The 27,374-nt window shown below is 51.0% G+C and overlaps 1 protein-coding gene across 6 annotated transcripts; it reads right to left on the minus strand.

The window, feature by feature from the left end:
* Nucleotides 1–1,414: 1,414 nt before the first annotated feature.
* On the minus strand, nt 1,415–26,322 carry NOD2 (nucleotide binding oligomerization domain containing 2). 6 transcript variants are annotated; one of them, XM_081216698.1, is made up of 12 exons: nt 26,003–26,322; nt 24,655–25,121; nt 22,711–22,816; nt 17,502–19,317; nt 13,551–13,634; nt 13,236–13,319; nt 10,874–10,957; nt 8,868–8,951; nt 8,293–8,376; nt 6,522–6,605; nt 3,079–3,162; nt 1,415–1,600 (listed from the first exon to the last, which is right to left on the minus strand). In XM_081216698.1, the coding sequence occupies exons 2-12, from the start codon at nt 25,111–25,113 to the stop codon at nt 1,528–1,530; spliced, it is 3,042 nt and encodes a 1,013-aa protein (XP_081072824.1). In that variant the 5' UTR covers nt 25,114–25,121; nt 26,003–26,322; the 3' UTR covers nt 1,415–1,527. The 6 variants fall into 6 exon arrangements, with proteins under 6 accessions (XP_081072824.1, XP_081072825.1, XP_081072826.1 ...); XM_081216699.1 differs by having other exon boundaries at nt 24,655–25,378; XM_081216700.1 differs by lacking the exon at nt 8,868–8,951.
* Nucleotides 26,323–27,374: the final 1,052 nt, after the last annotated feature.

The following is a 27,374-nucleotide window of genomic DNA, read 5'->3' on the forward strand; positions in this document are numbered from 1 at the left end:
TCAGGAGGCTGCTTGCCGAGGAGAACTGTTCCCAAATCTTCACCTGTTAGACACTCCCGGAGCCACTTGGAGAGAATGGAGGGAGGCCCAGGGGTCCTTCTCGCATTTCTCACATTTGCCACAGCCTAAAGTTCATGCTGGATTAGACTTTTCTAAACCAAAGCCAAATGTGTTTTGATTGCAAGCCTATTTCTACAACTTGCTTGTGCCTTAAGCAATCAACTATCTGGTTGAAACATCATGTTTCCCCCCTTCAAGTAGAAAATTGTGCTTTAATATTTGACAATGTTCAGGAATATTTTTAAATGTTTGGTCTCAACAAAGATAGCTTCAGTGACTCAATAGTTTTCTCCTCTGTGATTATGTGCGCATAAAATTCATGGTCCTATTTTTTTTATAAAAACATAAACTTGGGAGAAAAAAACCAAGTGGTTTATAAATATTAACCAGTTTTTCACAGATAACAGTGTTTAAAATAAGAACACTTGCACAGCACCTGACAGTTTAGAAAAGCTTCAACATGCATCATTTTGAAAAATTCAGAAAAAACATTTGCTTTATAAGGAAGGGCCTTTGATTTTGCCCTGTAAACTTTTGATCCATAACTTTATATCCTAAAGCATTCCGGCACAAATAAAACTGAACCGTCTCTTATGAATATATTTTGGAAGTCTGCTGCCAGAGTTCAGTTCACAGGCATCAGAGTGGGGCTGTTCAAAATGCTGGCCCAGATTAATTTTAAAAAGCTGCATTTGGGTGGGGAGTGGTTTCCAAAGGTTTAACTGAAGAGTAATTGATTTCACTGGAAATAAAGGTCCAGATGCGATACCAGCTGTAGTGTGGTCATATTTTTCTTGAAAATCTAGAATGTCTTGAGGAACACACGGCTGTCATGTGTCCCCTTTCAAAAATGTCTTAAGTACCAGAAGGAGAGCAGGGTAAATTAAAGCCCTTCCCATCCAGGATGTGTGGGGTGTTGAGGGGAATGGGAAGGCGGGAGGAGGGCTGGGGTGTAACAGAAGGAGCAAAGGTGAGAACGCCAGTATTCTGAATCCTCAACCACAGAGGAAGTGCCATGTACAGGGGGTCCAGGATGAGTGGAGGAACCAGACATAGAGAACAACCTAATGCGTGACCATGAGTTGAGACACAGCAGAAAGTTGCTTCCTGAATACCCCTCCTCACGTGGAGCTCTCTACACCAATAAGCACGCAGTGGCATCCGTGGCTCCACTGACCCGTGTCAGGTTGGCCGGAGACCAGCCCCATCATGTAGAGGGGGACTGCCCCTCTTTTACATCCCAGGATTGAATCTTGGGAAGAACTTGACAGGAAAAATAGGCTTTGGGAAAGTCTGCTCTGCAGGGCACTGATGTGCCTTCCTCTGCCAGAACAAAGGTGACCTATTGGGCTGGCCCTGGGCAGGACCAGGTTCCATCTGAGTGGACTGCTGTCAGATGTCATCCCGTTTCTGGGATCCAAACCCAAGGCCTGCTCCCAAACAAAGATGAACGTTGACCTGGAGACATCAAAGCAAGAGTCTGGTGTCCCTGTGGCTGAGCTTCTCAATTTCCTCCGGAGAGAAAGTGTTTCCTCGGAGCCTGAAGGGGATAAAGCAAAGAGAGGTTTGAGTAAGAACAGGAACCAGAGCAGTGTTTCCAACCGGGAAGCTGCCGCTTTATGAACTCATGCCTGGATGGCCTGGCCCTCCGGCCCAGCTGCAGCTCTCCTGGGAGAGAAGTCTATTCAGGTTTTACCTTCTGTCAGCCAGGATGGCTCATGAATCACTGTGCACGATTTAACAAGCCTCCACGGCTCTGCAGAGTCCACACGGGGCCCAGGCAGCCCTGACTCCCAAGGCTGGCCATTCTTTTTAAGGCAGCAGCAGAATCTGTCAAGAATGCAATGAGCAAGTCCCAATGTCCTCCCAAGCTCTGCCAATAACATCAGAGCCCTTAAAATATCAACCTGATGCTAGCTTGCTCCCCCTGGACACAGAATGTGACATTTCTCAGAACTGTGCAACGGTTTGAGAAAAAAATAAAGCCCACACTCTACCCAGGACCCGAGGACCTCACAGGCTACAGGGATTACACAATCGCACAGAAAGGAAAAATCTCTCCATCGCAGGACAGATTTTTACAAGTCTTTATTTTTAACTTCATCGTTTGATAGCTACAGTTGCTACTGCCTTGATGTGCTTTTTGAGGGAGGGACAAATCTGCATATGTAAAGCAGGGTTCACGAGCTTTCAGGGATGAGGCGTGTAATATACAGCAGCCAAAGGGGCCTGGTCCAAGCCGATCAGCATGGTGGGGTTTGGGGTCAGCCTGAGCCGGTTTGCCCAGCTGCGTGGGGTCAGCCTGTCCTCTACTCTGCTTAATTACTGGCATTCTAAATGGAGTTCCAGAGTGGCCAGCTTTTTTTGAGAAACCCCTGAAAGATAGATTTTTATAGGGAATGTCCTCATTTTAAAATATTGGTTTCTAGCCCAGTGTCTGAAACATATATAGTGTTATTCACTCATAACATGTTAAATCAGGGGAAATCTTTCTACCTCTAATCTGAGCGATAAATAGATCCCTGGAAAGAAGAAGGAGAAATCTTTGAAGTTGTGATGCACTGCTCTTTTCAAATACATAAAGGAACATGGCTTTTCATTACGTATAAGACTTGGAAACACTGGCCAACAGTTCCCATCCTGTGTAACAGCCGCCCAGAACTGCAGAGGGTCTAATATAACAGCATTGACCTGTGAAGGCAGATGTAATACCCAGGGAAGGCAAGAGCTGAGTTCTTTTCTCTGTTTCCCTCTTCAACCACACCCCAAATCCCACACGGTTGCCTAGAACAGAGACATTCCTGAATAAATGCTCATGATTTAAAAATGAGAGAGTTGGTCCCAGCTTAGAAACATGAAGACATCTTTCCCAGGGAGCCAGATCCATCACATGCAGAATGGGACTCAATGTCAGGGTCATAAGGGATCTTAGAAATTCTCAAGTTTCTCTCTCCCTTCACCCCAATTTATAGATTGGAAAACTGAGGGAGGTTAAAGAGGCCTGCCCAGGGGCCTTACCAGACTTCCAAGATGGTGTCATTCTTTTCAAGGGCCTGCAGGAGCGTTTCTGCCCCAAGGGAGGTGATGCGGTTGTTAGACAGCCTGGAGAGGAAGATGGAATGGTGAGCTTTGAGGATGCTTGCTTCTCTTCTTGAGCCTGTTTAATTAAAGGAGGCTTTGGGAGCCGGCCAGCCTCCTGAAGCCCACCGGCCCCCTCAGCATGTCCCTCTCCTGCCTGAGATTCCCAATGAGCTCATCCACAAAGGCTCAATGCCCAAAGTGAAATGCACCCCTCTCTCCTCCAGTCACCAGATGAGTATTAAGTAGCTGCTCCCTTAGGAAGGAGCATGGTGGTTAAGAATGTGCATTCTAGTGCCAGACTTCCTGGGTTCAAATCCACCTTACGCTACTCCCTTTTTGATCTCAAGCAAATGAGTCCCAATGTCCTCATCTGTAAAAAGGACCTAGAAGAGTACCCACCTCATGGAGTACAAGAATTAAACAAAGAATGGCATATTCTAAAGCCCTGGGCACCGTACTTAACTGACAGAAAATAATCCATGAACAGTAATATTGTCATTTAAGGGCCCTGGGGGCACAAGGACACAGACTAAAGAAAATATGAGGTTGGAAATGGGGAGGGAAGATGGCATACAGTCAGGGACAGCAGGGGGAGAGCCAAGTGGTCCCCACACTGCTCTTTTGCTCACAGCTGGCCTTCTATAATCTCCACTACCTGGCTTCCCCCTCAACAATTTCAGGAACTTCTGAGAAGCTGACCCTAAGGCAGTGCTAAAAATAACAGCAGCCCATATTTTTAGAGCTCTTACTATGTGCCACTTCATAACCTACACCACCTGGGTTCATGCTCAGAACCCGACGCGGAGGGTTCCGTTTTTTTTGTATTTTTTTTTGTTTTTTGCGGTACGCGGGCCTCTCACTGTTGTGGCCTCTCCCGTTGCGGAGCACAGGCTCCGGACGCGCAGGCTCAGCGGCCATGGCTCACGGGCCCAGCCGCTCCGCGGCATGTGGGATCCCCCTGGACCGGGGCACGAACCCGTGTCCCCTGTGTCAGCAGGCGGACCCTCAACCACTGCGCCACCAGGGAAGCCCGAGGGTTCAGTTTTTACCCCATTTATACTTGAGGCAACTGAGGCACAAATCCAAGCAGGGACGGCTGGTCATGGTGGAGTTGGGGCCCAAACCCCAGCTGTCAGGCTCCAGAGCCTGCAGTCTTAACCAAGGCTTGGCACAGACCACGTCTGGAAGAAGGATGTAAGCTTTGCTTTTCTTTTTTAAGATATGTGAGAAGCTCGATTTTTATGGGGAAACAGTGGAGGAGGATCCAGTTCAGCGGTGCTGAATTATAAGGCTCTCGACAGAGCAGCGTAGGACATCGGCGGCTCCCACCGCCTGGCCTCTGTGGGGTTCGACTGGGGTAAGCCTGTGACAGTGAGGGAGGACAAATGCGCCTCATCCACACAGGGTTGATGATAAACCAGGTATTGCCGAGAGCCGCCCTGTGTGCAAAGCCTGGGATCCCAGCGCAGACAAACCCAAGCTTCACCAGGGCCTCCGAGCCCGAGCTTCACCCATGTGACGAGTGGAAGTGTTTTCCCCAAACGTTTGGCAACTTCCTAGCCCCTGCGAAGCAACACAAACAAGTGTTGCCAGAGTGGATGGCGGGTTGGCAGCAAAGCAGACGATCTCCCAGCTGCAGCTGTCTGCTGGCCTTGGAAGGTGAGTGTTTTCCCCGGGCCACGCTTGCCAGGGCAGAGGGCAGTCTCCTCTAGCAAAAAGAGCCATCTGCTGGTGCCCTGACATCCCTGGGAAGTGAGACCTTTGGCACCATGGCTGGTGTGGCGCCAGCCTCAGAGAGCACCGGTCCACAAGCCTGTGGTGACCACTGGCTGGGATCCTGCTCAGATCCGCCATCCCTCTCCTTGTGGCATGGGTCCCTGACCACCGAGTGCACCTCTAGTGGTCCCCCGATCACTTCCCTGGCAACACCACCGCTGCCCAGCCCTCCAGCTCTGGACCCGCAGGACCTGCACGAGGTCCCATCCCCTTTCACCAGCTTCCTCCACGGCCCTCAGCCTGATCCACTTTCCATCTCTCGCCTAGAAGGGTGCAAGAGCCTCCTGGCTGGTCTCCCTGCTTCCATCTTACTCTCCTTCCACCTGTTCTGCACAAAGCAGTAAGCACGATCTTTGGATGATATAAATCAGATCACATGACTGCCCTCATTAAAACCCTCCGAAGGCATCTCCATGTCCTTAGAATAAACTCCCGAATCTTTCCCAGGGCTCTGAGGCTGCTGTGGCCAGCTCCTTCCCACTCCACCATCCACTACAGTCCAAGCTCACAGGCCCTCCTTCTGTTCTCAAAACCACCAAGCTCGTTTCTGCCACAGGGCCTTTGCACTTGCTGTTCTGCCCACCTGGAATGCACGTTCCTAAGACCTCAGCATGGTGGGAACCTTCTTGTTATTCAGGTTTCAACTCAGAGGTCACCTGCTTAGAGAGGCCTTACCCAGCAGCAACTCCCCTACCCTCTCCAGTCACTCCCTGTCATCTCTCTCTGGAATTTTCTTGAGAGCACTTATTACTAACAGAAATGGTCTCATTTGTTTACTTGTTCATCATCTGTCTCTCCTGTTCAAATTTAAGAGCTATGTGAGCAGGGGCCTTTTTACCACTCTATCTTCAGTGCCTCAAACAGAGCCTGGCACAGACTGGCTGCTCCAGAAACATTTCTTGCATCAACACATAAATGGATGAACGCACACATAAGTAAAAGCAAGCATGCCTGCCTGCATAACACACCAAGAGGAACCACTGGGGATGACCATCAGAATTCTCCTGCCTGAGTCAGAGAGGACCCCTGGAGCAGGGGAAGGGCCCAGCCTGTAAGCCACTATAGCAGATGCTGTGGGCAACCCAGCCACATTGCCTCAGCTCTCACCTCTACCTCTCAGGGCTGCTTGCCGGGAAGACCCCCATTCTCTGCCTGAGGCCTTTCTGCTGACCCCAGGAGCATGCTCAACCATGTTCGGGGCAAGCCAGATGTGCCAGGAAACAAATATCCCCACAAGCACAGTTCAATATGTGAAGGATAGCAGCTGGTGGATAAATACCCCCGCTGCCTCTCGCCCACAGGATTGTACCCCAGAGGTCCCCAGTGATAACCGGCTTGATAACACACCTTTTTTTGGTTACTGTCCCTCCCTGGCCTCATTTCACTACCCTCTCGCCAGTGTTTGCAGGGACTACCTCCCAAGTAAACAATGTACACTGGAACCCCTGCCTGAGATTGGGGGAACACAGAAAAACCAGCAGTTTTCTACCGAGCTACCTCCTGTGAGTTAGCCAGGTTGGGAAGCCTCCCAGATCTCTGATGCAGAAACACCCCCTCCCAAGGCCAGTCATTACTGTGCCAGCTCCTGCTTACAGGTTCCTTACTTCAGGACTTTCAAACTTGAATTTTTCTCAAGTCCTTTCGCAAGACAGCACACACCTTCATCCTGGACATGGTTCTCCTCCAGGCTGGCAAGAACAAGGGAGAAAACCCAGTTGATGTGGTGATGTTTATTATGGAAGATGACGTCAATAAAAATGAATGCATGTGCCCCCCCCCCCCCGCCCAATTAAGAATATCCAACATCTGAAAACTCACATTTACCAGTAAAGTAAGAACAGGTCAAGCAGGGTATGAGGGTTCTCAATTCCTGGGACATCTCTGGGAGAGAATTTGCCCCAGGGCTCCTTCACATAAGAAGTTCCCTCATGTCCCAGTGACTCAATACCCATTTCCCTTTCTTTCTCATTAATGGAAGGTTAATGTCATTTGGAGCAGCCATGTGCTTGGTGGAAAAACTACATTTCCCACTCTCCACTGCAGCCAGGGTTGGCCAAGTGACATCCACATGGCCATCAACACATAAGGAGAAATTGACAGATGGGACCTCTGGGTATGTTCTTTAAAGGGGAGAGACCCAGTCTTTTGCCCTTCCTGGATATAGAGACTGAACCTGGAATACAGAAGGAGTGCTGTGGGTGCTGCAGCAGCCACCTTGTGACCATGAGGATGAAACCACACGCTAAGGATGTGAAAGATTAGAGGGACAGAGTCCAGACCCCTGCTGGCCTCATGTAGCTGCCATACCAGCCCTATGCTGCCTACCTCCAAACTGCATGTACATGAAAACATCAATCCTTTACAAGTTTAAGCCACTGTAAATAAAGGTATTCCATCACTTGCAGCCTAATGCAGTCATAACTGATACACTCACAGTGAGGCACTCCTCTAACAAGAAATTCCAAGCTGTAGAACCCAATCAGGATATACTCAATGGTACAGTGGCAGGGCTAGTGAGCCCTGGGCCCTGCTAGTGGGCCCTGCCAAGGCCCACTGGCAATATTCATTTTGTGGCCATGCTCATAGGTTTCAGTGCCTTTATACTTCCCAGAAAAATCAAACATTTAGCATTTTATCTCCCTGATATAATTTGGAACTGCCCAGAATATGTCCGAAGAAGGCTAGACAAGTGGCAGCTGAAGGATGGAAAGCTTGGAATCAGGATAAATATGATTCACGGTTCATCTTTTAACTTCCGCCAAACTCCACTCCACCTGGCACGTGACCCTGGCTTTAATATCCAGTGTCCTTAGGCACTCACATTTACCTCGAAATGACAAAACAGCAGTCACTGGGGCAGCAGCAGCAGCAGCAGCAAGAGTAGTAGAAACACCGTCACTACTACAGTTTCACATTTATGGAGTGCTTACACACACTCCAGACACTGCACTAAGCTCCTCACAAACATTACCTCATTTAATTCTTACAAAGGTGTTTTATAGTGGAAAGCATCCATACTCTCATTTTACAGGTAAGAAACCTAAGACTCAGAGATTGTTACTTAACTTGCCTAAGATCACAGCAGGCCTTGAAGGTCAGCTGGCTGGATTCCAGAGTCTGTTCTCTTAACCATTATGCCCCAGGGAGGCAGTGAACAAAACAACAAACCGGTCAGTATAATTAAATGAAAAGAATTCGCACCTCTATGCCAGGCTCTATAAGCTTCATGTCACCCAGGACAAAGACAAACACAATTACCCAATCATTCAGTCATCCATCTTTGTCTTACACACACAATGGCTTCCACAGATGAGGCCAGAGAATGAAGAAAGGCTGATGTCTGCCTCTCTAGAGCAATGAATCTCCTAAACTCACCAGAGTTCTTCCAGGGCCACGTTCTTTTCCAACATCAATGCTAAGGCTTGAGCGCCCACACTGCCAATGTTGTTCCCCACCAGGCTGGATGCAATCAAGGAACAAAAATGTGTCAGAGCAGGGAGGGACCTCAGAGATAAGATAACCCATGAAGTGCAAAATGCATGGCACACATTGCCCCATGTCCTAGTCTGCTCCCTGTCAGACATCACTAATTGATTACAGTGCTCTTTTTCATTAAGCCCAGAAGTAGCTTTAGAATCCTTCCCAACATAGTGCACTGGGCAGCCCCCACTAACAGACTGGAGTTGGCCCTTGAGCTAAAGTGTATCTGATCTAGCCCAAGACCTTCAGTGTACAGATAGGGAATCAAGACCCCGGAGAGGAGAAGTGACCCAAAGTCACCCAGAAAGACTCAAGTGTCCTGACTCCAAATCCAGTGGTTTTTCTTTCTCATCCAATTATCTAATATAGGGGCTAAAAATGAAGTTCAAAGGTCTTCAGAACTGGCCCAAGCTCCTCCCTCCTCCTGTTGGCTCCCCCATGACAATTTCAGGACAAACACTGAGGCATACCTGAGCCACCTCAAGCTCTGGTGATCACTCAAGGCTTCAGCCAAGGCCTGGGCTCCCCTGTCACCCACCTTGTTGCCCCAGAACCTGAAAAGTCCAACAGAGTCAACAGATAGTGTCAGTGAGAACCTGCCATGTGTTCTAGACATGTGCCTTTCCTCTCTGTGGCCTCAGTCAGAGGGGCAGGACCACCCAATCCCAGAAAGGTCTCAGGGGGACTCCTAGGTCCCAGCAAAGTGAACTTGCCTTCATTTTTTGGAGGGATGGCCAAACTTCACTCAGGTTTTTTTTTAGCTTCTTTAAATCAGGCTTACAAAATAGTTAGAGGCCCACCCAGTGTACACCCTCAGGGACGAGGAACTCATTCTCAATGCCAGTTCATGGTTGTGATATTTTTCCTGACATTAGGTCAGACGTGCTTGTGCTAACTGCCACCCATGTGTCCCTAACTACCTCTGGGACCACCCAGAACAAGGCTAACTGTTCTTCCACAAGTCAGCTCTTCATTTCTTCCTCCTTCTTCGCATCCCCGGGCCCTTCACGGCATCTAACTCCTTCACCTTTCGGCTCATACTCCTCAGACACACCCTAATTTGGACACACCCCTTTTCAAAGGTGGAGCCCCGGTCATACCTTGGGACCTGGTCATTTTACGTGTGGGAAGTTAGGCTGGACCTGTAGGTGCCCACGTGAGCAGAGACAGTGGCTCTGAGAGGCTCACTGCACTTTCACTCATTAGGTGAATCGTTACTGAGCTCGGGCCCTGTGCCAGCACTGCTCTGTGCTCCAGGGATGTGACACTGTAATAGCAAAAACCCTGCCAACAACCTAAAGTGTGCGTCGACAGGCAACCAGCTAAACGCATCACGACATCCACCAGAATACTAAGGCAGCTATCCTTTAAAAAATGAGATCATGTCATATGAAAAAAATGCCTATAATATACTGTGAAGAAAAACAAAATGCAAGCTACAGAACAGTTTGTATCATATGACAGTGTTTGGGATTTTAGCACAAGGCCAGGCCCAGACAGGTACCTTAATAAATAACGTGTTGAGAGATAAACACCCCCCCATGTACAAGATGTGATCTCAAGCAGGAAGGAACTCGGTGGGGCCGCAGCCACCCCTTCCTAGACTCTGTGCTGCTACTAATGCATCCTGGAAAAGGTGCTGATGTCTCCAGCAATGCGGTCCCACTCAGGGCTCAAACCGAGCTGGAGGGCAACTTGCCTGCCTATAAAATGGGTTGGAACACCCAGCCCTAAGGTCATTCTCTCTTCCTACAATCCTGGGTTCTAAAGCCCCCAGTTCTTATCAAATGGATCCTAGTTTACACCAGGGGAAGACAGGACAGGAGAGGGGCTGCAGGGGACTGTACAGGTACAACAGTGGAGGGTATCGCTCTGCCCAGCAAACAGAGGAAGCCCCACTCAGGGGCCCTGAGGTCTGCAGGACTGCCCCCCCACCGCCTGCGTATGACCCCTCTCCCCTCCCTGGCAGGCCTGGCATGACCCTACAGGTGGTAAGGGCTCTGCAGGACTTGGTGCAGCCCCTCCCATCCTGGGTCCAGGGTCCAAACTTCCCCACTTCCTTCTCTTTCCTTGGTTCTCACCCCAGGCTGTGCATCATCTGGGGAGCTTTTTAAAATTACTGATTCCTGGACCTTGTATCTGGATATTTCACTTAATTGGTCTGGGGCAGGCAGTGGCATTCTTCAGGAGCTCCCAAGTGGTTCCAACCTATAGCCAAAGGTGAGAAGCACGGCCCTAGCACCCTCGAGGACCTCCTGCCACCGCTCATGGGCTCTGCCCTCCCCCAACCCTGGCATACAGAACTTCCTGTTTATTGAGCTCGAAGCAAGGCAGAGGCAGCCAAGGGCCGCCCACGCTCTCCCTGCCTCGCCCTCCCCACTGCAGCCTGGGCAGCCCCTGGGGCCTTTTGGCTGAAGAGCTGGCTTCGCCTGCCCCTGAATCCTCACAAGCCCCTCCGCCCCAGAATCCCACCTACCCCAGGAACTGCAGGGAGGCGTTGGCTCTGAGCCCCTGGGCCAGCACCTCGGCTCCCGCGGCTGTGATGTGGTTGTTCCCCAGCCTGGAAGGAAAAGACACAGGAGGCTGAGAAAGAGAGCAGGATGGGAGGACCGTTAGTGCCCCGAGACTGGGGTCTGGTGGGGGAAGTGTGGCCTGGACAGAGAAACAGGGAAGAAAGCTTTGAGGACTTCTCTGCAGGATGCAGGAACCGGCCCTCCAGTTCCAGCTGGGCAGACGCGGTGCGTGCTGTTCACGCAGGGGGAGCTCCCTCAAGGCTCCTGCGGACTTCATTTTCCACCAGCAAAGGGAAAGGAGTGGAAGGGCCTGTTTTGCAAAGCAGTGGGACAGGTTTTGAGCAGGAACCACAAGAGGCTGCCCTCCAGGAAGGAGGCTTCCCCCAGGGAGCAAGGGTGACTCACTGTTCCACTGCCTCCTCGCTAGACCCTGCCTCCCCCGTGCAGCCTTCCCAGATTCATTGTGGCTGCCCGGTAGCCTCTACCTGTTGGGAAAGGGCCTGGGGCGGGCCCAGGTGGCTGAAAGAAAGGGATCCTGCTAAGCCCTTGGGCAGGGGTCGAGGAGGGGGTTTCAGCAAAATCCAGACACCTCAGAGAGTTTCAGGGAGGTGCCCAGAACTCTCACCCACAGCTCGAGGCTTCCTGGAATAATAATACAGTTTCATCTTTCAAAGAACTTTCATACACTTTAAGCCACTCTGGCCGACAACAATCTTGTAGGGCAGGTATTAGTATTCCCTTCCGGAACGGGTGTGGCAGCCTCTCAGACCTCTGAGCTTCCTGGGTAACGAAGGCCCCAGCTGCCGTGCTGGGAAGTCCGACGTCCCCTCTGCACCAAGGCCTGTTTCCAACGGGCTGCTCCCAGCCAAGGACTGGGAGACCTGAGACTCCTCTGCTGGGCACACTGGCTGGAGGACTCGCCAACAGCCTTCTGTCCTCTCCCCGATCTGCACTGGGGTCTAAGATGCTTCCTCCCACCCCTCCTTCCTTCCCTCTCTCCCTCACTCAGGGTCAGACCTACCCTGCAGTCGGCCAACTCTCCCAGGCTCCCCCAGCTTCCTTCCCCAATCTTCCCTTATAGGCATTTTCCCCAATAACTGTGTCGCACATCCAATCCGTCCTGGGAGCACTGGACGAACAGAATAAACGTGCTGAGAACTTACGTGATTTACCCACCATCTTTCAGGCACTAAGCTCCTTATGGAAAGCACTCGCTATATTGTGCCAACTTTTGATGTATGTTACCTCACTTAATCATCACAACAACCTATGAGGTAGCTATAACCATTATCTCCATTTTATAGAAGGGAAAACAGAGACACAGAGATAGTGGGCTGACCCAAGGTCACACAGCTAATTCAAATCTCAGGGATGCTGGATCCAAACCTTGGTTGGTCTGGCTCCAGAGCCCTGTGCTCTCAACTCTGATGCTATATTGACCAAAAACACAGGTCTCAAGTTCTGGGTGCAGCACCTTTCTGCGACCCTACAGCCCTCCCTGGAGGTTGGGCCAGCCCAGCTCTGGCCACAGCTGCTCTCGGGTTCCAGAGTTGGGAGGAGGAGGTGGTGGTAGCAAAAGAGAGTCCTTGGTACAGAATGACACCTCTGGTGTGGGCCTCAGCAGCCCTGCCTGAGACGGAGTCAACAATTTCAAAATGGCAGCTCCTATTCCTAAACCCAGCCCAGCAGGTAGAAAGAAAGGATGGAGGCAACTCCTCACTTTGTCTTCTTTTACTGCCTCATAAATCCAGGAGGCAAGAATATCCCAGAGAGGAAGAGAAGCCAGGCCAACCCAGGGACTAGCTGGAGGGGCGACACAACAGTGTCAGATGGGAGAGAGACTCCAGTTGAGGCCGAGAGGGCTGGGAGCAGCAGAAACGCAGACTTCCCAGACTGGACCCGCCCCCCCCCCCCCCCCCACCAAGCAGTAAAAGGACCTTCTGAGAACTTTTTGGCAACTGGCTGCCTCACTGTGGTGACAAGTGACGGCTGCATTCTGCCCCCTGCCAAGCACGTGCTCAATGTACATCAGGGAACTCGGGCACCCCAGAGAGCTGGTGACACTCTTAGACACAGGGCAGAAAAAGGTCCTGGAAACCCTCTTCAGTCCTGGGAGATAAAGGTCAAAGGGCAGGAAGCCTCAGCAGAATTGGTCTAGAGTTTGCTAGGGAGGTCACAGCATTAGTGAAACCCTGCTCACAACGAGACACTGCCCCTGTATTCAGCGAGGAGATCATGCGCCCATTATGAGCCGAGACCAGACCAGACTGATTCAGTTGTGGGGATGAGAAACAGTTTCCAGGGGTAGGGAAGCCCCAGGCTCACCTCAAAGCCAAGAAATTCTGCTTGCATGCAAGGAGCTTGGCCATGGAGTGTGCACAGCCGTCGGTCAATTTGTTGTTGAAAAGACTGGAAAATTCCGAGAGAGAAGAGGCATGTAGATGAGATGAGGCACAGTGGACAGCGGCCACCCAAAGCCCGGGTAGCCGGGTCCCTCAGGACAGGAGCCCCCTGTGCCCTCCGGCCACGCAAAGGTCCCTGTCCCAGCCTGTCCCTTGCTCACAGCTGTTGCCCAGGCAGCATGGCCTGGAGTGAGGCTGGGGACACGGGGCCAAACGTCCACGGCCCAGCCTGACTTACGCTAACTTCTGCAGCTGCTCACAGTGAAGTGCATGTTCAGTGAGCTTGCAGATGCCTCGGTCTGAGATGTTGTTATCTCGCAAGCTGAAAAAAAAGACAAAATAAATAAATTTGAAAACAGAGCCAATGAGAGAGGGGAAAAAACGAACAAAACCCCAAAAGGGACCTTTGCTCAAGCCAGAAGTGCCAGCATCTGTGCTTCTGGAAAACGCCGCAAGGAACGAGCACCCCAGAAAAGTGGAGACTCCCTCATGCCTGGCCAGGGTGCTGATGTCACTCACTCTGTAGGGTGGGGGGCTTCGGAAGTGGGGACCCAGAGCTCACGCAAATAAATAAATAAATAAATAAATAAATAAATACAGACTCTCGGGCCCCTCCCCTGGAGCTGGTGAGTCTGCAAGTGTGGGGAGGGGCTCAGGGATCTGTGTATTTTAATAACTGTGCCCATGATTCTGCATCTTCGGGCCAACTTGGGAGGCCCTGACTTAAATGTTAACACCTCAAGCTCTCTGGAGCCCCTCAAAGGAAGTTCTGATCCTGGCAGCCACTTACTAGCTATTTGCTGGTCCCGTTATCTGTAGAAAAGGAAGGAGGGTAATGCCGACCTCACTGGGCTCTGGTGAGGATTTAAAGAGATAGCTCACATAAAGCCCTGTGCACACCTGGCACATAGTAAAAGCTACCTGTAATATGATTGCTCGCACGTATGGAGCACTTCCCAATAGTAACAATATTTAATCTTCCTTAACCTTTTTTTTTGTTTTTGTTCATTTTTTTTCCTTCTTTAATCTTTAATGAAGTAGGTACTATTATGTCCACCAGAGAGAAGGAAACTGAGGCCCAGCAAGTGAAGCGACTTCACTAAGGTTGCACAGCACCTAAAGGATTGCGGCCTAGGTTTTCTGGCTCCAAAGGCCACTCTGAACGATGCCGTTGTACAGCCTCTCCCTTCCAGACTGCTCTGGGCTCTTAACATCAGATTCATGCACTGGTGGATCACAAAATCAACTCAGAAGGTTTGGAGCAGCATTTTTAAATTGGAAAAAGAAGAGAAAGGAAAAAGAGAGCAGAGTGTATCACGGTTAATAAGTCATTTTGTGAAATTTCAATCTGACATGCCCGTGTGCTTGCTCACACCCTCTCTCGCTGTGGGTCACAGTCAAAAAACTTCGAAAGCCATCGCCCTAGAGTCAGAATCGGGGTCTAAAGAAACCTACACGCATTGGGGCACTTTGTGTATGGGGCTGCTTGAGGCCTGAGGGTTTCGGTTGGCATGGAAACAGCTTCAAGTGGGAGGGATGCAGCTTGGCACTGTGGGAGAGAAACCTCTCTCTCTCTTCCCCCCTTCCCGCCCGCCCTCCCTGTCGCTGTCTCTTTCTCTCTGCCCCTCTGCCCCGCTCCCTCATTCACTATCTCTGTCTCTGTCACACACAGGAAATGCCCACGCAGCAACCTCATGGTTTCTGCCCCTCCCCCGTGGCAATGGCAGTTTCAATACCAAGTGTGTGTAGGGTAAAGCTCGGTGGAACTTGGTCAGGGACTTTCACTGTTAATGGAAAATCAGGCTGGTTCCCACAGAGCAGCAGTCTTCACAGTGTGGCCTCTGAACCGCTTGTAGCAGAATCACTGGGTTAAAAACCTAGATTCCGGGGCCCCCACCTCAGACCTACAGAATGGAACCCACTGGGAACAGGCCCAAGAATCTGCATTTCCACAAGTCCCCCTGCACACTCCGGTCTGAGCGTTAGAACCAGACCATCCTGGTCTTTCTCTGAAAATCGAGGCAGGGCCCCAGTCTCCACCCAGCCCTTCCACACACCGTGGCAGTCACGTGGGCCTTCCCAGCCCAGGAGAAGGGGAGCCACGCATTCTGGGGATCCATCTATGAGGATCATCCAGACCAGAGGTTCTTGACCCGCTGGGGTTCAAGGACCCTTTGGAGAACTACTCTGGAGGTCCACCACCCAGAAAAACACACATTCATATTTCTATCCGGAGAACAGCTCCCACAGACAGGTCTCGAAATTCCTGAGTGAATGTATCGTGATTCCTCCTTCCTGGGGAACTAGGGTATTGTGCTGCCAACTTCCGTCTACCCGGCCAGATCCACTCTCCCCCTTCTCTGCCTGGCTCTCGGTGGGGAGCTGATTCCAGTGGACTACATTGTAGACACCCTGCTCCGGCTCCCTGTGGGTTAAGGCGAGAGTGGGGAGGAGAGGAAGGCCAGGGTTTACCCCCAGCTCTCGCCCTTCCAGGCTGCTGCAGCCTCGGTCCTTCCAGACAGACCTCTCTGCGCATGCTCCTCTCAGCCAAGAGCCACTCCTCCCATCCCCCACCCTTTCAGGTCTAAGGAGGCCAACAGCCCTGTCCCTACCCCATCCCCACCGTCAGCGGCCCCAGGACCCTGCACCGTCTCTACCTGCTCTTCCTAACTCCTGCCCAAGCTTTTGTAAGCTGTCCCTTTATTAAACTCTCCTCAAATCATCCAAATCAGCTTCCTCCCTATATATACATGTTTATCACATACATTAACTATGTATCATATACATATTAACTCTCTATGATATGTTATATAGTACATTATTATTGCATTATATTTATAAATCTATGACCACGGTCCTGATAACAAAGGCCGCCACACAGTTTCTAGTAGATATCCATGTGCTTGGCTCCATGCAGAAAAAAAATCTCCCTGCTTTGGCCCAGAGAAGGTAGGTCACCCTAATAAAGTCAAGGAGAGGTTTCTTCTTTGCTCAGGGTCAATCTAAGGTCACCTGGGGTAGACCAAAAGCCCTGGAGAGACCGTGAGTCAATTTCACGTTAAAGCTATAACTTCTGCATTCTCAGAGGTTTAAAGCAGGGAGCAGGAAGGCTGGAAGGGAAGTTGGGGAGCCTGCAGCCTGCTGGCAAACCTGACTGGGCACACCCTCTGCCCTCATCCGGCCCAAGATGTGAAGAGAGGCCCACGGGGGCTGAGGCAGAAACATGGGAAAGCTCACACCTTCAGACAGGGGCCGAGAGCAGGAAGGGCCAGGCCAAAATCTCTGCACTACGTAAGGAATAAAAAAGCAGGTGAAACTCTGTGGCCACTTTCTATCTCTTGGGCCTCGAAATTTCCATCTCATTGGGATTTTAAAGACTCTCATGGGACTATGGGATTAACAGATGTACCCTACCATATATAAGATAGATAAACGACAAGGATTTACTGTCTACCACAAGGAACTATATTCAATATGTTGTAACAATCGATAATGGAAAAGAATAGAAAAAATATATAGATATAGACATAGATATGTATAACTGAATCACTTTGCTGTACACCTGAAACTGATACACTAGTGTAAATCAACGATATGTCCATTAAAAATAAATAAATAAATAAAATTTAAAAAATAAAATAAAATCTCTCATGGGGTGCAAGTCACCTTTGATTTGGAGGTGGTTCCTAATACAAACACATATTACACCCAACTGTGCCTGTGACTTTAAGGTTGCTCTGGTGCCTCTGAAGCCCGTCCGTACACAGGTTGCTTGTGGAGAGCAAAGACTGGTAACCAGAAAGATGTGATTTGTGAATCCTAGCTCTACCATCTCCTATGTGACCCTGGACAAGTTACCTCATTTCTCGGAGCCTCTAATTGAGGCTCATGGGGAAAATAATGTCCCTGCCTATAGCCCAGGGTGGTCATGGGGATTAAAGGAGGTATTTCTGGGAAGAGCGTAACACAGTGCCTGGCACGTGGACCATTTCATGAATTATGGCTATCGCTATCGTAAGTCGAAACTAAGGCCCAGACTGGGGAGGGGACTCGGCTGGGGTTACACCAAAGGGGTGGCAGGGCCTGGGGCTGGGCCTGGACTCCTGGCTCCCAGCACGGAGCTCCCCTACCTGCACCCCAGTGGTGGCACTCCCCCCTCGCCCAGCCAGCATCGCCCAGCAACACTCACTAAAGAGCCTTGCAGACGCCGAGGCAAGGCAGCAGCTGCTCCACGCCAATGTCGCCCACAGAGTTGTGGTCCAGCTGCAGGGCCACAGGCTGCCGGAGGTGCCGCAGCACAAAGGCCAGGGCAGCACACTCGGCCGGGCCCACGCTGCAGAATGTCAGCTTGAGATGCCCGACGTCCAGCCTACGCACAGCCTCCTGCGCCAGCCGCTCCTCCTGCATCTCATACAGGCTCCGGATGAGCCAGATGAAGCTGGGCATGGCATGCACGCTCTTGGCCTCGCCCGGCACGGCTGGTGGAATGGAGCGAAAGTGCTTGCGGAGGCTGCGGGTCAGACACTGCCGGGTGCAGGCCTGGCGCCAGAGCAGGGCCTTCTCAGACACCTGGCACTCGGCTAGCAGGCCCTGGCGCTCCTGGGACAACAGCCCCGCAAGGAAGGCCGCTGTGATCTGGAGGTTGTGTGGCTCGGCCCCCTGCAGCAAAGCGGCCACACTGCCTTCTTTGCACCCGGAACCCCGCACGCGCAGTTTGGACAGCACCCCGGCCAGCGGCGAGCAGCCGGGCCCGTGACAGTTGAAGAGGTGTCTGAGCGAGGATGGCGGCGTGTCGGCACTGAGCGCGAGGTAGAATGCAGCAAAGAAGCACTGGAAAGTGATGTGCAGGAATTCCAGGGGGGCTGTACTCCCAGGCACGACCGTCTTGGCACGCACCAGGAAGCCAAGAGAAACCTCCTCCCTGTCGACATGTGCTGCCTGCAGCTGCTTGGTGGAAAACACGTAGCAGCACGTGCCCAGGCCCCACAGAGCCAGGCGGCCGAGGTGCAGGAGGGTGAGGAGACTGCCCCGAAGCAGGCCAGCTCCCAGCCCATGGGCAGCTGAGTCTGGCGGGGAGGCATGCAGCAGAAAGTGCTGCAGGATGAGCAGGTACATATCTGTGGTGGTCTTCGGGGACCCCCCGCCCTGCAGCAACAGTTCCTGGTGGCATTTGGACACCATCCAAGAGAAGACGGGCAGGTGGCACAGACTGTGCAGGGCCAAGGTGCCTCTGAGCCAGCGGATGAGGCGGTCGGCCACCCCAGGCTCGCGATGGCGCTTCCTCAGGTACAGTTCGATGCCCTCTTCCGAGAAGCCCTTGAGGCTGAGCTCCGTGCGCACGTGCTTCCTGAGGCTGGCCGACACCGCGTCCGGACGGCTGGTCAACACCTTGCGGGCATTCTTTAGCAGGTTGCCCTGCAGAAGGTTGAAGAGCAGACTCTGGACAGATGTGGGGGCGGTCGGACAGCAGTGACGGTCTCGATCTGTGAACCTGAACCTGAACTCGTCAAAGCCGTCGAAGGTTAAGAGGATGCGCTCGGGGTGGTCGAGGAGGACCTGGAAGACGTCCTGCTGGCCAAGGTCGGGCCAACAGCAGTGTTCAAAGAGCAGTGTCCACACCGACAGCGGTTTCGCCAGGCACTGCAGCTGCCGGCAGCTGAATGGGAAGACGAAGATAAATTCCTGGAAGGCCCTCCCTGAAGCCCAGAGCAGGTGCAGTTGCTGCAGAAGCGTGCTCTTGCCGCTGCCCGCCTCGCCCACCACCAGCACAGTGTCCGCGTCTTCGTTGAGGTGGCCGCGGGTGCTGAAAAGCTCCTCCAGGCCCAGGGTGGCGGGGCTCTGCTGCAGAGGTCCAGCCATGCCCGCCTCCATCCGGATCTCCAGAACATTCTCTGTATATATTTCCTCCAGGCAAAGGTTCTCTGTCCCATCATAGGTGCTCAGGAAGCGAGACTGAGCCGATACCGTGGTCCTCAACTTGGACAGGTACCTCTTACAGGCGGCATCTGGAAGACAGGAGAAGAAACAAATGAGGTGGCACCATGATGAAGATGGGACCTGACCAGAGGGTGGGCTGCCTGGGGGAATGGGATGTGGCACATGGGCGGTGCTCATCCTGGCTCTCCACTCACAGGCTAGGGACTTTGAGGTTGGTCACGTAACCTTCCCAAGACTCAGTTTTCTCCCCTGTGAAATGGGAGAAGCAGTGGTTCCTACCTTACAGGGATAGGGACCCATGTAAGAAACCATGGCCCAATGAAGATCATGCATGGCAGTTCTTTGTTCAGAGTCCCACACAAAGTGGTCAAAAGACATTGCCTAGCACCATTATTATTACTGACATTGGAAAGAGCTGTAGAAGATTAGAAGGAGCACCAGGTTGGGGTCAGAAGACCCACATTCTGATGCCTGTCCCACCATATTGGTTCAGGAGCTTTAGACAAGTCCCCTCACCACTCAGCCTCAGTTGTTCTTTCTAAAGGCAAACAGAAGGTTTAAGGGCTTAGGAGCCCGGTTTCTGAAGTCAGATACACCTAAGTTTGAAATCCGGGGCCAGGGACTTCCCTGGTGGTCCAGTGGTAAAGAATCCTCCTTCCAATGCGGGGAACGTGGGTTCGATCCCTGGTCAGGGAACTAAGATTGCACATGCGGTGGGGCAACTAAGCCCGTGCCACAACTACTGAGCTCACGCACCCCAACCAGAGAGCCTGGGTGCGGCAAACTACAGAGCCCACGCACTCTGGAACCTGCGCGTCACAACTAGAGAGAGAAAGCCCACACGCCACAACTAAAGAGAAGGCCACGCACCTCAACGAAAGACCCCACATGCCTCAACGAAGATCCCACGTGCCGCAACTAAGACCCGATGCAGCCAAAAGTAAATAAATAAATAAATAAATCTTAAAAAAAAAAAAAGAAAGAAATCTGGGTCCACCATCAGCTTGGGCAAGCCTCTCATCCTTTCTGGCCTCAGTATTCTTATCTCTAAAATTGGAGACAATTCACACCTTGAAGGATTGTTTTAGAAAGAAATGAGATAAAATAGAGTTTAGAAGAATGTTGACATACGGTTAACTCTCACAAAATGGTGTTGATTATCATTATTATTATTGGGTGTGATAGGCACAACAGGGGCCCCTCCGAGGTGCCCACATCCTAATCCTCAGGATCTGTGAATGTTAACTTACTTGCAAAAGGGACTAGACAGACGTGATTAAAGACCTTGAGATGGGAAGATTATCCTGGATTACATGGGTGGAACTAGCACTGGATGGTGTCAGGGTCACTGGGGTGCCCAGGTCAAGGACTTAGACAAGGTTCCCTGATGAATATCCACTTCCCCATCCTCTTCATACAGCCCTCTGCAATAAAAATTCTCATGTCTAGGATGTGTCCACAGAGCTGCTGTTTTTCCTTTATCATCCTAATACCAGCATGAGCAAACCACTCCCTGTGTCAGGGGTTAGTTCTTTTTATAGGAAACGGGGAAATTATGGTACAGAACCCCAGGGTGGTGGGACCTCAGAGCATCACAACCTCACTGCCCCCAACCAGGTACTGACCCATTTGTTCTCAGCTCAGAGACTAACAGGTAATTCTCACAGAGCGTTCTGAGCACACTGAAGCTGTATTTATGGTCGTCCGAAGGACATGCCCTGTGATTGTGCTTCCTGTTCTGTGCCCAAAGCTGATGATTGTCATGGCTTTTTTTTTTTTTAATATTTATTTATCTACTTGTTTGTTTGGCTGTGCCAGGTCTTAGCTGTGGCAAGCGGGATCTTCGTTGCCACATGCGGGATCTTTAGTTGCAGCATGTGGGATCTTTTAGTTGCAGCATGCAGGCTCTTAGTTGCAGCACATGACATCTAGTTCCCTGACCAGGGATCAAACCCAGGTCCCCTGCATTGGGAGCGTGGAGTCTTAACCACTGGACCACCAGGGAAGTCCCTGTCATTGCTCTAAATGCCATCTGGATAAACTAGGAGCACTGAACAGACACCGAAATATATATATTTTCTCAATACCCTGATTTCCCATGCAGGTTTTCCAGCTGCCATCAAAATTTTCCAGGAAAAAAAATATATCTCTCATTTTAAAAACAAACACATGTCGATCATCACTTTTGGAATCATCACCCTGGGGAATCTGGCACCATGGCACAGTGTTACAGTGCATGAAGAGTCAGCTGTGCTTGATGATATCAACATTAAACATTAACCAAGGGTCAAGCTGGGTACCATGCTCTGGGCAGCATCCCCTGTCACAAACCGACGTCTGTGTTCTGTTCTCAGGTGAGAGGGTGCACACCCAGGCACCAAGCACAGGCTTCCGACATCCTTCCCACAAGTATGCTCACTGCCCAGAGGGCAGGGCCCAGGGTGATAAATCCATCTGTCAGCACCATGCACTATTCAGGGACCCTGGGTGCCGATGAGCTTTCCTGACGGTGATGTGGGAATAAGACACACCAGGCTTGCTTCCTCTCTTTACAACCGACAAGCTCTTCTCCCAGGAAAAGAGGCAGTGTAGGTGCAGATGGCCTAAAACCAGATCCATCCCCCCTACCTTGTCACTCAAACTCCCTGTCCCAGTTTCCACATCTGTAAAGTGGAAAAAACAATACCTACTTCTCAAGTTTGTTGCCAAGGACAGACATCGTAAATAAAGCACCTGGCAGGATGCCTAGGATGTTCAAGCTGTGCCATCCAAGCCTCTCCCATTCCTGAACTGGGTTGGTGACCATGTGAAATGAGAGATATCACATTATCTAAATCCATTTGGCTCCTGAGTTTCTGATGATGAGTAGCTAAACTGCAGAGATCAAGAGATACCAGCCATTAAAAAGTGTACCCGGGCTTCCCTGGTGGCGCAGTGGTTGGGAGTCCGCCTGCCGATGCAGAGGACATGGGTTCGTGCCCCGGTCCGGGAAGATCCCACGTGCTGCAGAGCGGCTGGGTCCGTGAGTCGTGGCTGCTGAGCCTGCGCGTCCGGAGCTTGTGCTCCGCAACAGGAGAGGCCACAACAAGTGAGAGGCCCGCGTACCACAAAAAAAAAAAAAAAAAAAAAAGTGTACCCACATCTTTCCAATACAAGAGTATGGCTAGTAAGGAACAGCTGTATTAGCTCTCAGGACAAGGTAGCTCCAGTGATCACTCCACAGTGCAGGAAGAAATAAAAGCAAGCCCTAATACTACACACATTAATCCTGTTAATCCTCCCAATAGCCCAGTGAGACCGTGGTGATGTTGCCCTTAAAATGAGGAAACTGAGTCTTAGGGGGGTTTGCACAGCCAGTAAGTGGGATTCTGACAAGTCTCATGCTGGAGTTTTTGCTCTTAAGCACGAATCTGAAAGTCCTTCTTCCCCTTTCTGATGAACTGAGAAGAACACATATATACCTTCAAAAGGCAGGGCCAACGGGACAGGTAATTCCTGAACACATTGTAGAAGGAAGGCAGCCAACCCATTCGCCTTCACTGCGGCAAGATCAAGGAGCCTTCTTGCCTGTGGGGAAAGCAAAAGTCATTATTTCTCCAGAAAGGCGGATGGAGAAGTGTGGGAAGGTTTCTACTGATTACGACAATACCATGGGCATCTCTCTTCCACCACAATAAAAGGCCAGAAAAACATCCATAAACAAGATGCGTTTAGAGAAGTCAATACAGTATCGGGTAGTGAAATGAACAGTTGAATACACATCCAATCTGGTTCCCTCTCAGGACCCACTGAAAGAGTGAATAACTGAAAACAGAGGGGGAAAAAAAGCGCCATAACCCTATAAAGGATAGGAAAAACACTTCTGGAAGATGTAAATCACTTGGATGAGAGGTGATTTCATTGAGTCTCTATAATCCCTCCAGGGCCAGGCTCAAGGAGCTAGTGCTCAGGGTACAATTGTAGGTTTCAGGTGCACTAGTGAGAGAGGACCAGAACATGTCTGCTCTATAAATACTTGAACATAAATACTACAAATACTTTAAAACAGCCTTGAACAGACTTATTCCATCAGTCTCAACCAGGCTTACCTAAACTCACATGGACACCAAATACATATTTTAAAAAATAGACAAAAACAGTAACTAGAAAGTCCCCCAACCCAGCCCATCCTAACACTGCAATGTAATTCCAATTCATTCATTCAATAATTCATTATTTCTTCAACAAGTATTTCTTGAGTGCCTACTATGTACAAGGCTCTCAACACAACAAGCTTTAAGACAGAGCCTGGCACGTATTAGGCATCAAAATAGATTCTGGATGAATAAATTAATGATGAATGAATTAGTCAGAGCACTGTGTAACGCACTGGCCCTCTCATGAACTACTGTGAGCTTTTTTTTTTTTGCGGTACGTGGGCCTCTCACTGTTGTGGCCTCTCCCGTTGCAGAGCACAGGCTCCGGACGCGCAGGCTCAGCGGCCATGGCTCACGGGCCCAGCCGCCCCACGGCATGTGGGATCTTCCCAGACCGGGGCACAAACCCGTGTCCCCTGCATCGGCAGGCGGACTCTCAACCACTGCGCCACCAGGGAAGCCCCTACTGTGAGCTTTTTCAAACCACTTTTCTGGGACTCAAATTTCCCAATCCATAAAGTGAGGTGTTAATGACTGTTCCATCTGCATCATGGGAGGCCTGAGGTTCACTATTTGGGAGAAAATAAAACAAAGAGTTTCAAAAATACCCAAAAGACACTCTTCTGTTCTTGTGGAATGTCACATTCAGAGGCAGTTATCCCAACTCCAAATGTCTATGATCTAATGCAATTTCATATTAGAAATCCTATGTGGGCATTTAAACTATATCAGTACATAGTATGCTATATTCATTATTAAACACAGGTTTAATTTAATGAATTTTTATCATCTGTTGAGCTATGAATTTAAAGCAGACAGCATTAAAAGTGTACAAGTACAGAATATCACTGATAACAGATTGATAGTAGCCAAAGGTAATGTTAACGAGTGTTTACTACGTGCTAGACACCGTTCTAAGAGTTCCGTAGCTCACCTCATTGAATTCTCCCATCTGTGTTTCACAGATGAGGAATCCGAGACAGGAGAGATGAAGGATGGTGAGTTTCCACAGAGAAGCCTAAAGTCACAGGCCTTGAGCCTGCATCGTCCTGACTCCAGAATCCAAGATGCTCGCCACCATATATCGCTGCCTCTCGTCAGAAGTGGCATGATACCAAAATTCCAGAGCAACTTTTACCTGCTTGGCTACCCTTAAAAGGGAAGCGCCACGACCCATGTCTCCCCACAGGGCTGACTTCACAAACCAGTCTCGGTAACTAAGCACGCTTTTCCTTTGAATTCTGATGAGCCAAGAGGGAAGAGCCTTACCCGCTGGGATGACGTGAAGATGGGCCGCCTGATTTCATCACATTCGTACTGGCTGATGAAACCCCGCGCCTGTGTCAGGTCCAGCACGCCCTCCACGTGACCGTAGAGTCTCCTGACGATGGCTGGCCGGTGACTCTGCAGGTCACGGGCTGGGTGGGGTGAGTGGGGCTCCCAGCAGCCGGGAAGCTCGGGGGGCTGTCTGTCAGCCTGGGTCTCCTGCACAGCCGCAGTGAGTAGTTCACAGCCCCAAGCGCCCTTATTCCAGACAGTGTCCAGGAGGCGCCTGGCCAAGTGGGAGACAGGCTGGCCCAAGAGGCTGAGCCCCTCGTAGTCCTCCCAGGAGAGGACTTCCCAGGAAAGCAGCCAGTCCAGAACGCTCTCAAAGCCCTCCAGGGACCCCGAGACCAGCTGCTCCACCAGCTGGCTCCTCTGTGCCTGGAAAGCGTCCTGCGTGTACATTTCACAATCTGTGGAGGAAAATGAGGTCCAGTGCAGGACTTCTCAGGAAGCAGGCAGGCGGCAGTGGAGAGGGCAAGTCAGCCCCACCCTGAGACCAAGACGGCCACAGTTCTACCCTTAGACATTACCAATGCAAGCTCCCCATTGTATGGATGTACAAACTGAGGCCCAGAGAAGGCAAGAAACTGGCTCGAGGTCCCACAGAGGGTTTGAAGCAGCCAGGAGTTAAATCAAGGCCCCTGGCTCCCACATCCATGCTTCATCCCTGCTTTAAGAAGTTTTAAAAGGCTTGAGTTAATACTAGGAGCAATGTCTCCCAAGGGATCAGGGAACCAATTCTCTTTGAGGCCATATGAGAGGGCCCTTACATGCTGGTTGGATTCAGGCTACCACAGCTGTCTTTTCAACAATGGCTAACATTTATTAACCACATACAATGTGCCAAGCACTATTCTAAGTGCTTTCATTAACCCTCCCAACCACTCTGAAGTGGGTACTAGGATCAGCCCCATTATACATGTGACGAAACTGAGGCACAGAGAGGCCTGAGTACAACTGAGGCTTGTAGAAGGGTACAAGGTAAACGAGGTAGAGCTAGGATTTGAACCCAAGCAGTGCAACTCCAGAAGGCATGTCTTTAATTCCCTTCTATTTGGGTTCCCCACAGGGGCCCGAGCCCAGGCCTGTGTAGGTAACCCACTGCTACCGCCAGGGACAGACCCAGAACATTGCTATAAAGATGCCAACCCAGGTGAAGCGAAACTCATGGTACCCACTAAGACGTTTCAAAGCTTATGGGTGTACTGACCCCAGTCCACTGCCCCCTCTCCAAATGCCCAGGCCCTTACCACCCCCCCACTCCCTTCCACCACACAGTATGTGCCGTCACCTCTGTCGATGGCTTGCTCTGGGCTCAGCCTTCAGACTCTGCGTCCTGGGAATCTGTGGGGAAGCGATCTCACGGAGCTTCAGGCCCTGGGAGTGTCCCCATGCGGCAGAGAAAATCTCTCAGCAGGGTCGCTTCTGCGACAGTAACGGAATCCAGGGCTGTGAGCTGGGGCAGTGCCCGCAGAAAATGAAAGTGAAAGGAGGTAGGCATGGAAAAAGAAGAGGAACGCCAGCTTCTTTCTACAAAACAGGGACATTCCAGGATACTCCAAGGAGCAGACGCCAAGGGGCCTGGAAAGTCTGTGTATTTCCTATTGGTTGTTTATGCGTCTAACTCCCTTCTTGGCCCAAGTGGAAGCCTGGGTTTTACTCATCCTGGCATCACTAAGCTTGGCATGGGGCTGGGCCAAGGGGAAGTACAGTGGGAATGTTCATGAATCAAAAACCCACTGAGGGAAGGGGTGGGGCTGGAACTTTCTGCGCCTGTCCTCATATGCCATCCAAAGTAAGGGAAAGGAGAAATCGCCAGCTCGGAATGCTGCCAACACTTAGGCTGGAAGTCTTGCGCTGGCCAGATGAGGAAACTGAGGCAGCGAGGTTACCCATGTGTCTGGCAGCTTGGGAGGGAGGGCATCCCCAGTGCAGAGGCCACCGTAAACCAGAAAGGAAAATAGTTCTCTCTGGCCAAGCAGGCCTCCTTCTTGCGCCCACTGCCAAGCAGAGGAGGCAAGAGGGTAGAGGTGGGGAGAGGGGAGAGGAGAGAACAGGACAGGGTAGGAAGAGCTCTGGGCTTGACCCTGGAGTGGTTCTCAGCCCCATCACCACCCCTGCCCAGGTTCTGGGGAAAAGAACTACCACCCACCCCTCCGGAAACAGCCCAGAAATGGGGTCAGCACTCTCTTTCCGACCCAATGCCTGGAGGGCATGTGTGCAGCCAGAAATTAAAGAAGTTGAAGAGTTAAGATGAGATAGGACATTCCCTGCCCCTTTTACTCAGAGGATGCCTAAGGATGGACAGCTGATTCTCTCCTCAGCATCGGGAGAGCCTGGACCACCCTCCCCACCCCGTCAAACATCATGAGGCTTAGAATAGTCATGGCCAAGTCATCTGCAGGCAGGCCTTGAGCAGGAAGGCAAGGCTGAGTGGCACAGGACTGGCAGGTCTAGATTTGCCCACAGATCCCACCTCTTTCCCGGGAAAACCCCCGAAAAGATGGGCAGAAGCCAGAAGTGGCTAACCAGCTGTGAAGAACTACACAATTCTCAGCAGTTCTGGCACAAAGCCTTCCCCCTCCACCATTAGCTGCACTGAGAGACCCCACCAAGCCCAGTGATCTCCGACACACCCGTAGACATGCTAGGCCACAAGTGGA

This window comes from Mesoplodon bidens (assembly GCF_964165515.1).
Source record: "Mesoplodon bidens genome assembly, chromosome: 18".
In the NCBI taxonomy this organism is placed as follows: domain Eukaryota; kingdom Metazoa; phylum Chordata; class Mammalia; order Artiodactyla; family Ziphiidae; genus Mesoplodon; species Mesoplodon bidens.

Coding starts and splice junctions, on each gene's coding strand:
- NOD2 (XM_081216698.1), bottom strand. CDS start 25,113: ATGTACACGCAGGACGCTTTCCAGGCACAGAGGAGCCAGCTGGTGGAG. Junction 13,635..17,501: donor GGCGTCTGCAAGGCTCTTTA/GTGAGTGTTGCT, acceptor CTTTTTTTTCAG/CTTGCGAGATAACAACATCT. Junction 6,606..8,292: donor GTGGCCCTGGAAGAACTCTG/GTGAGTTTAGGA, acceptor TGTTCTTGCCAG/CCTGGAGGAGAACCATGTCC.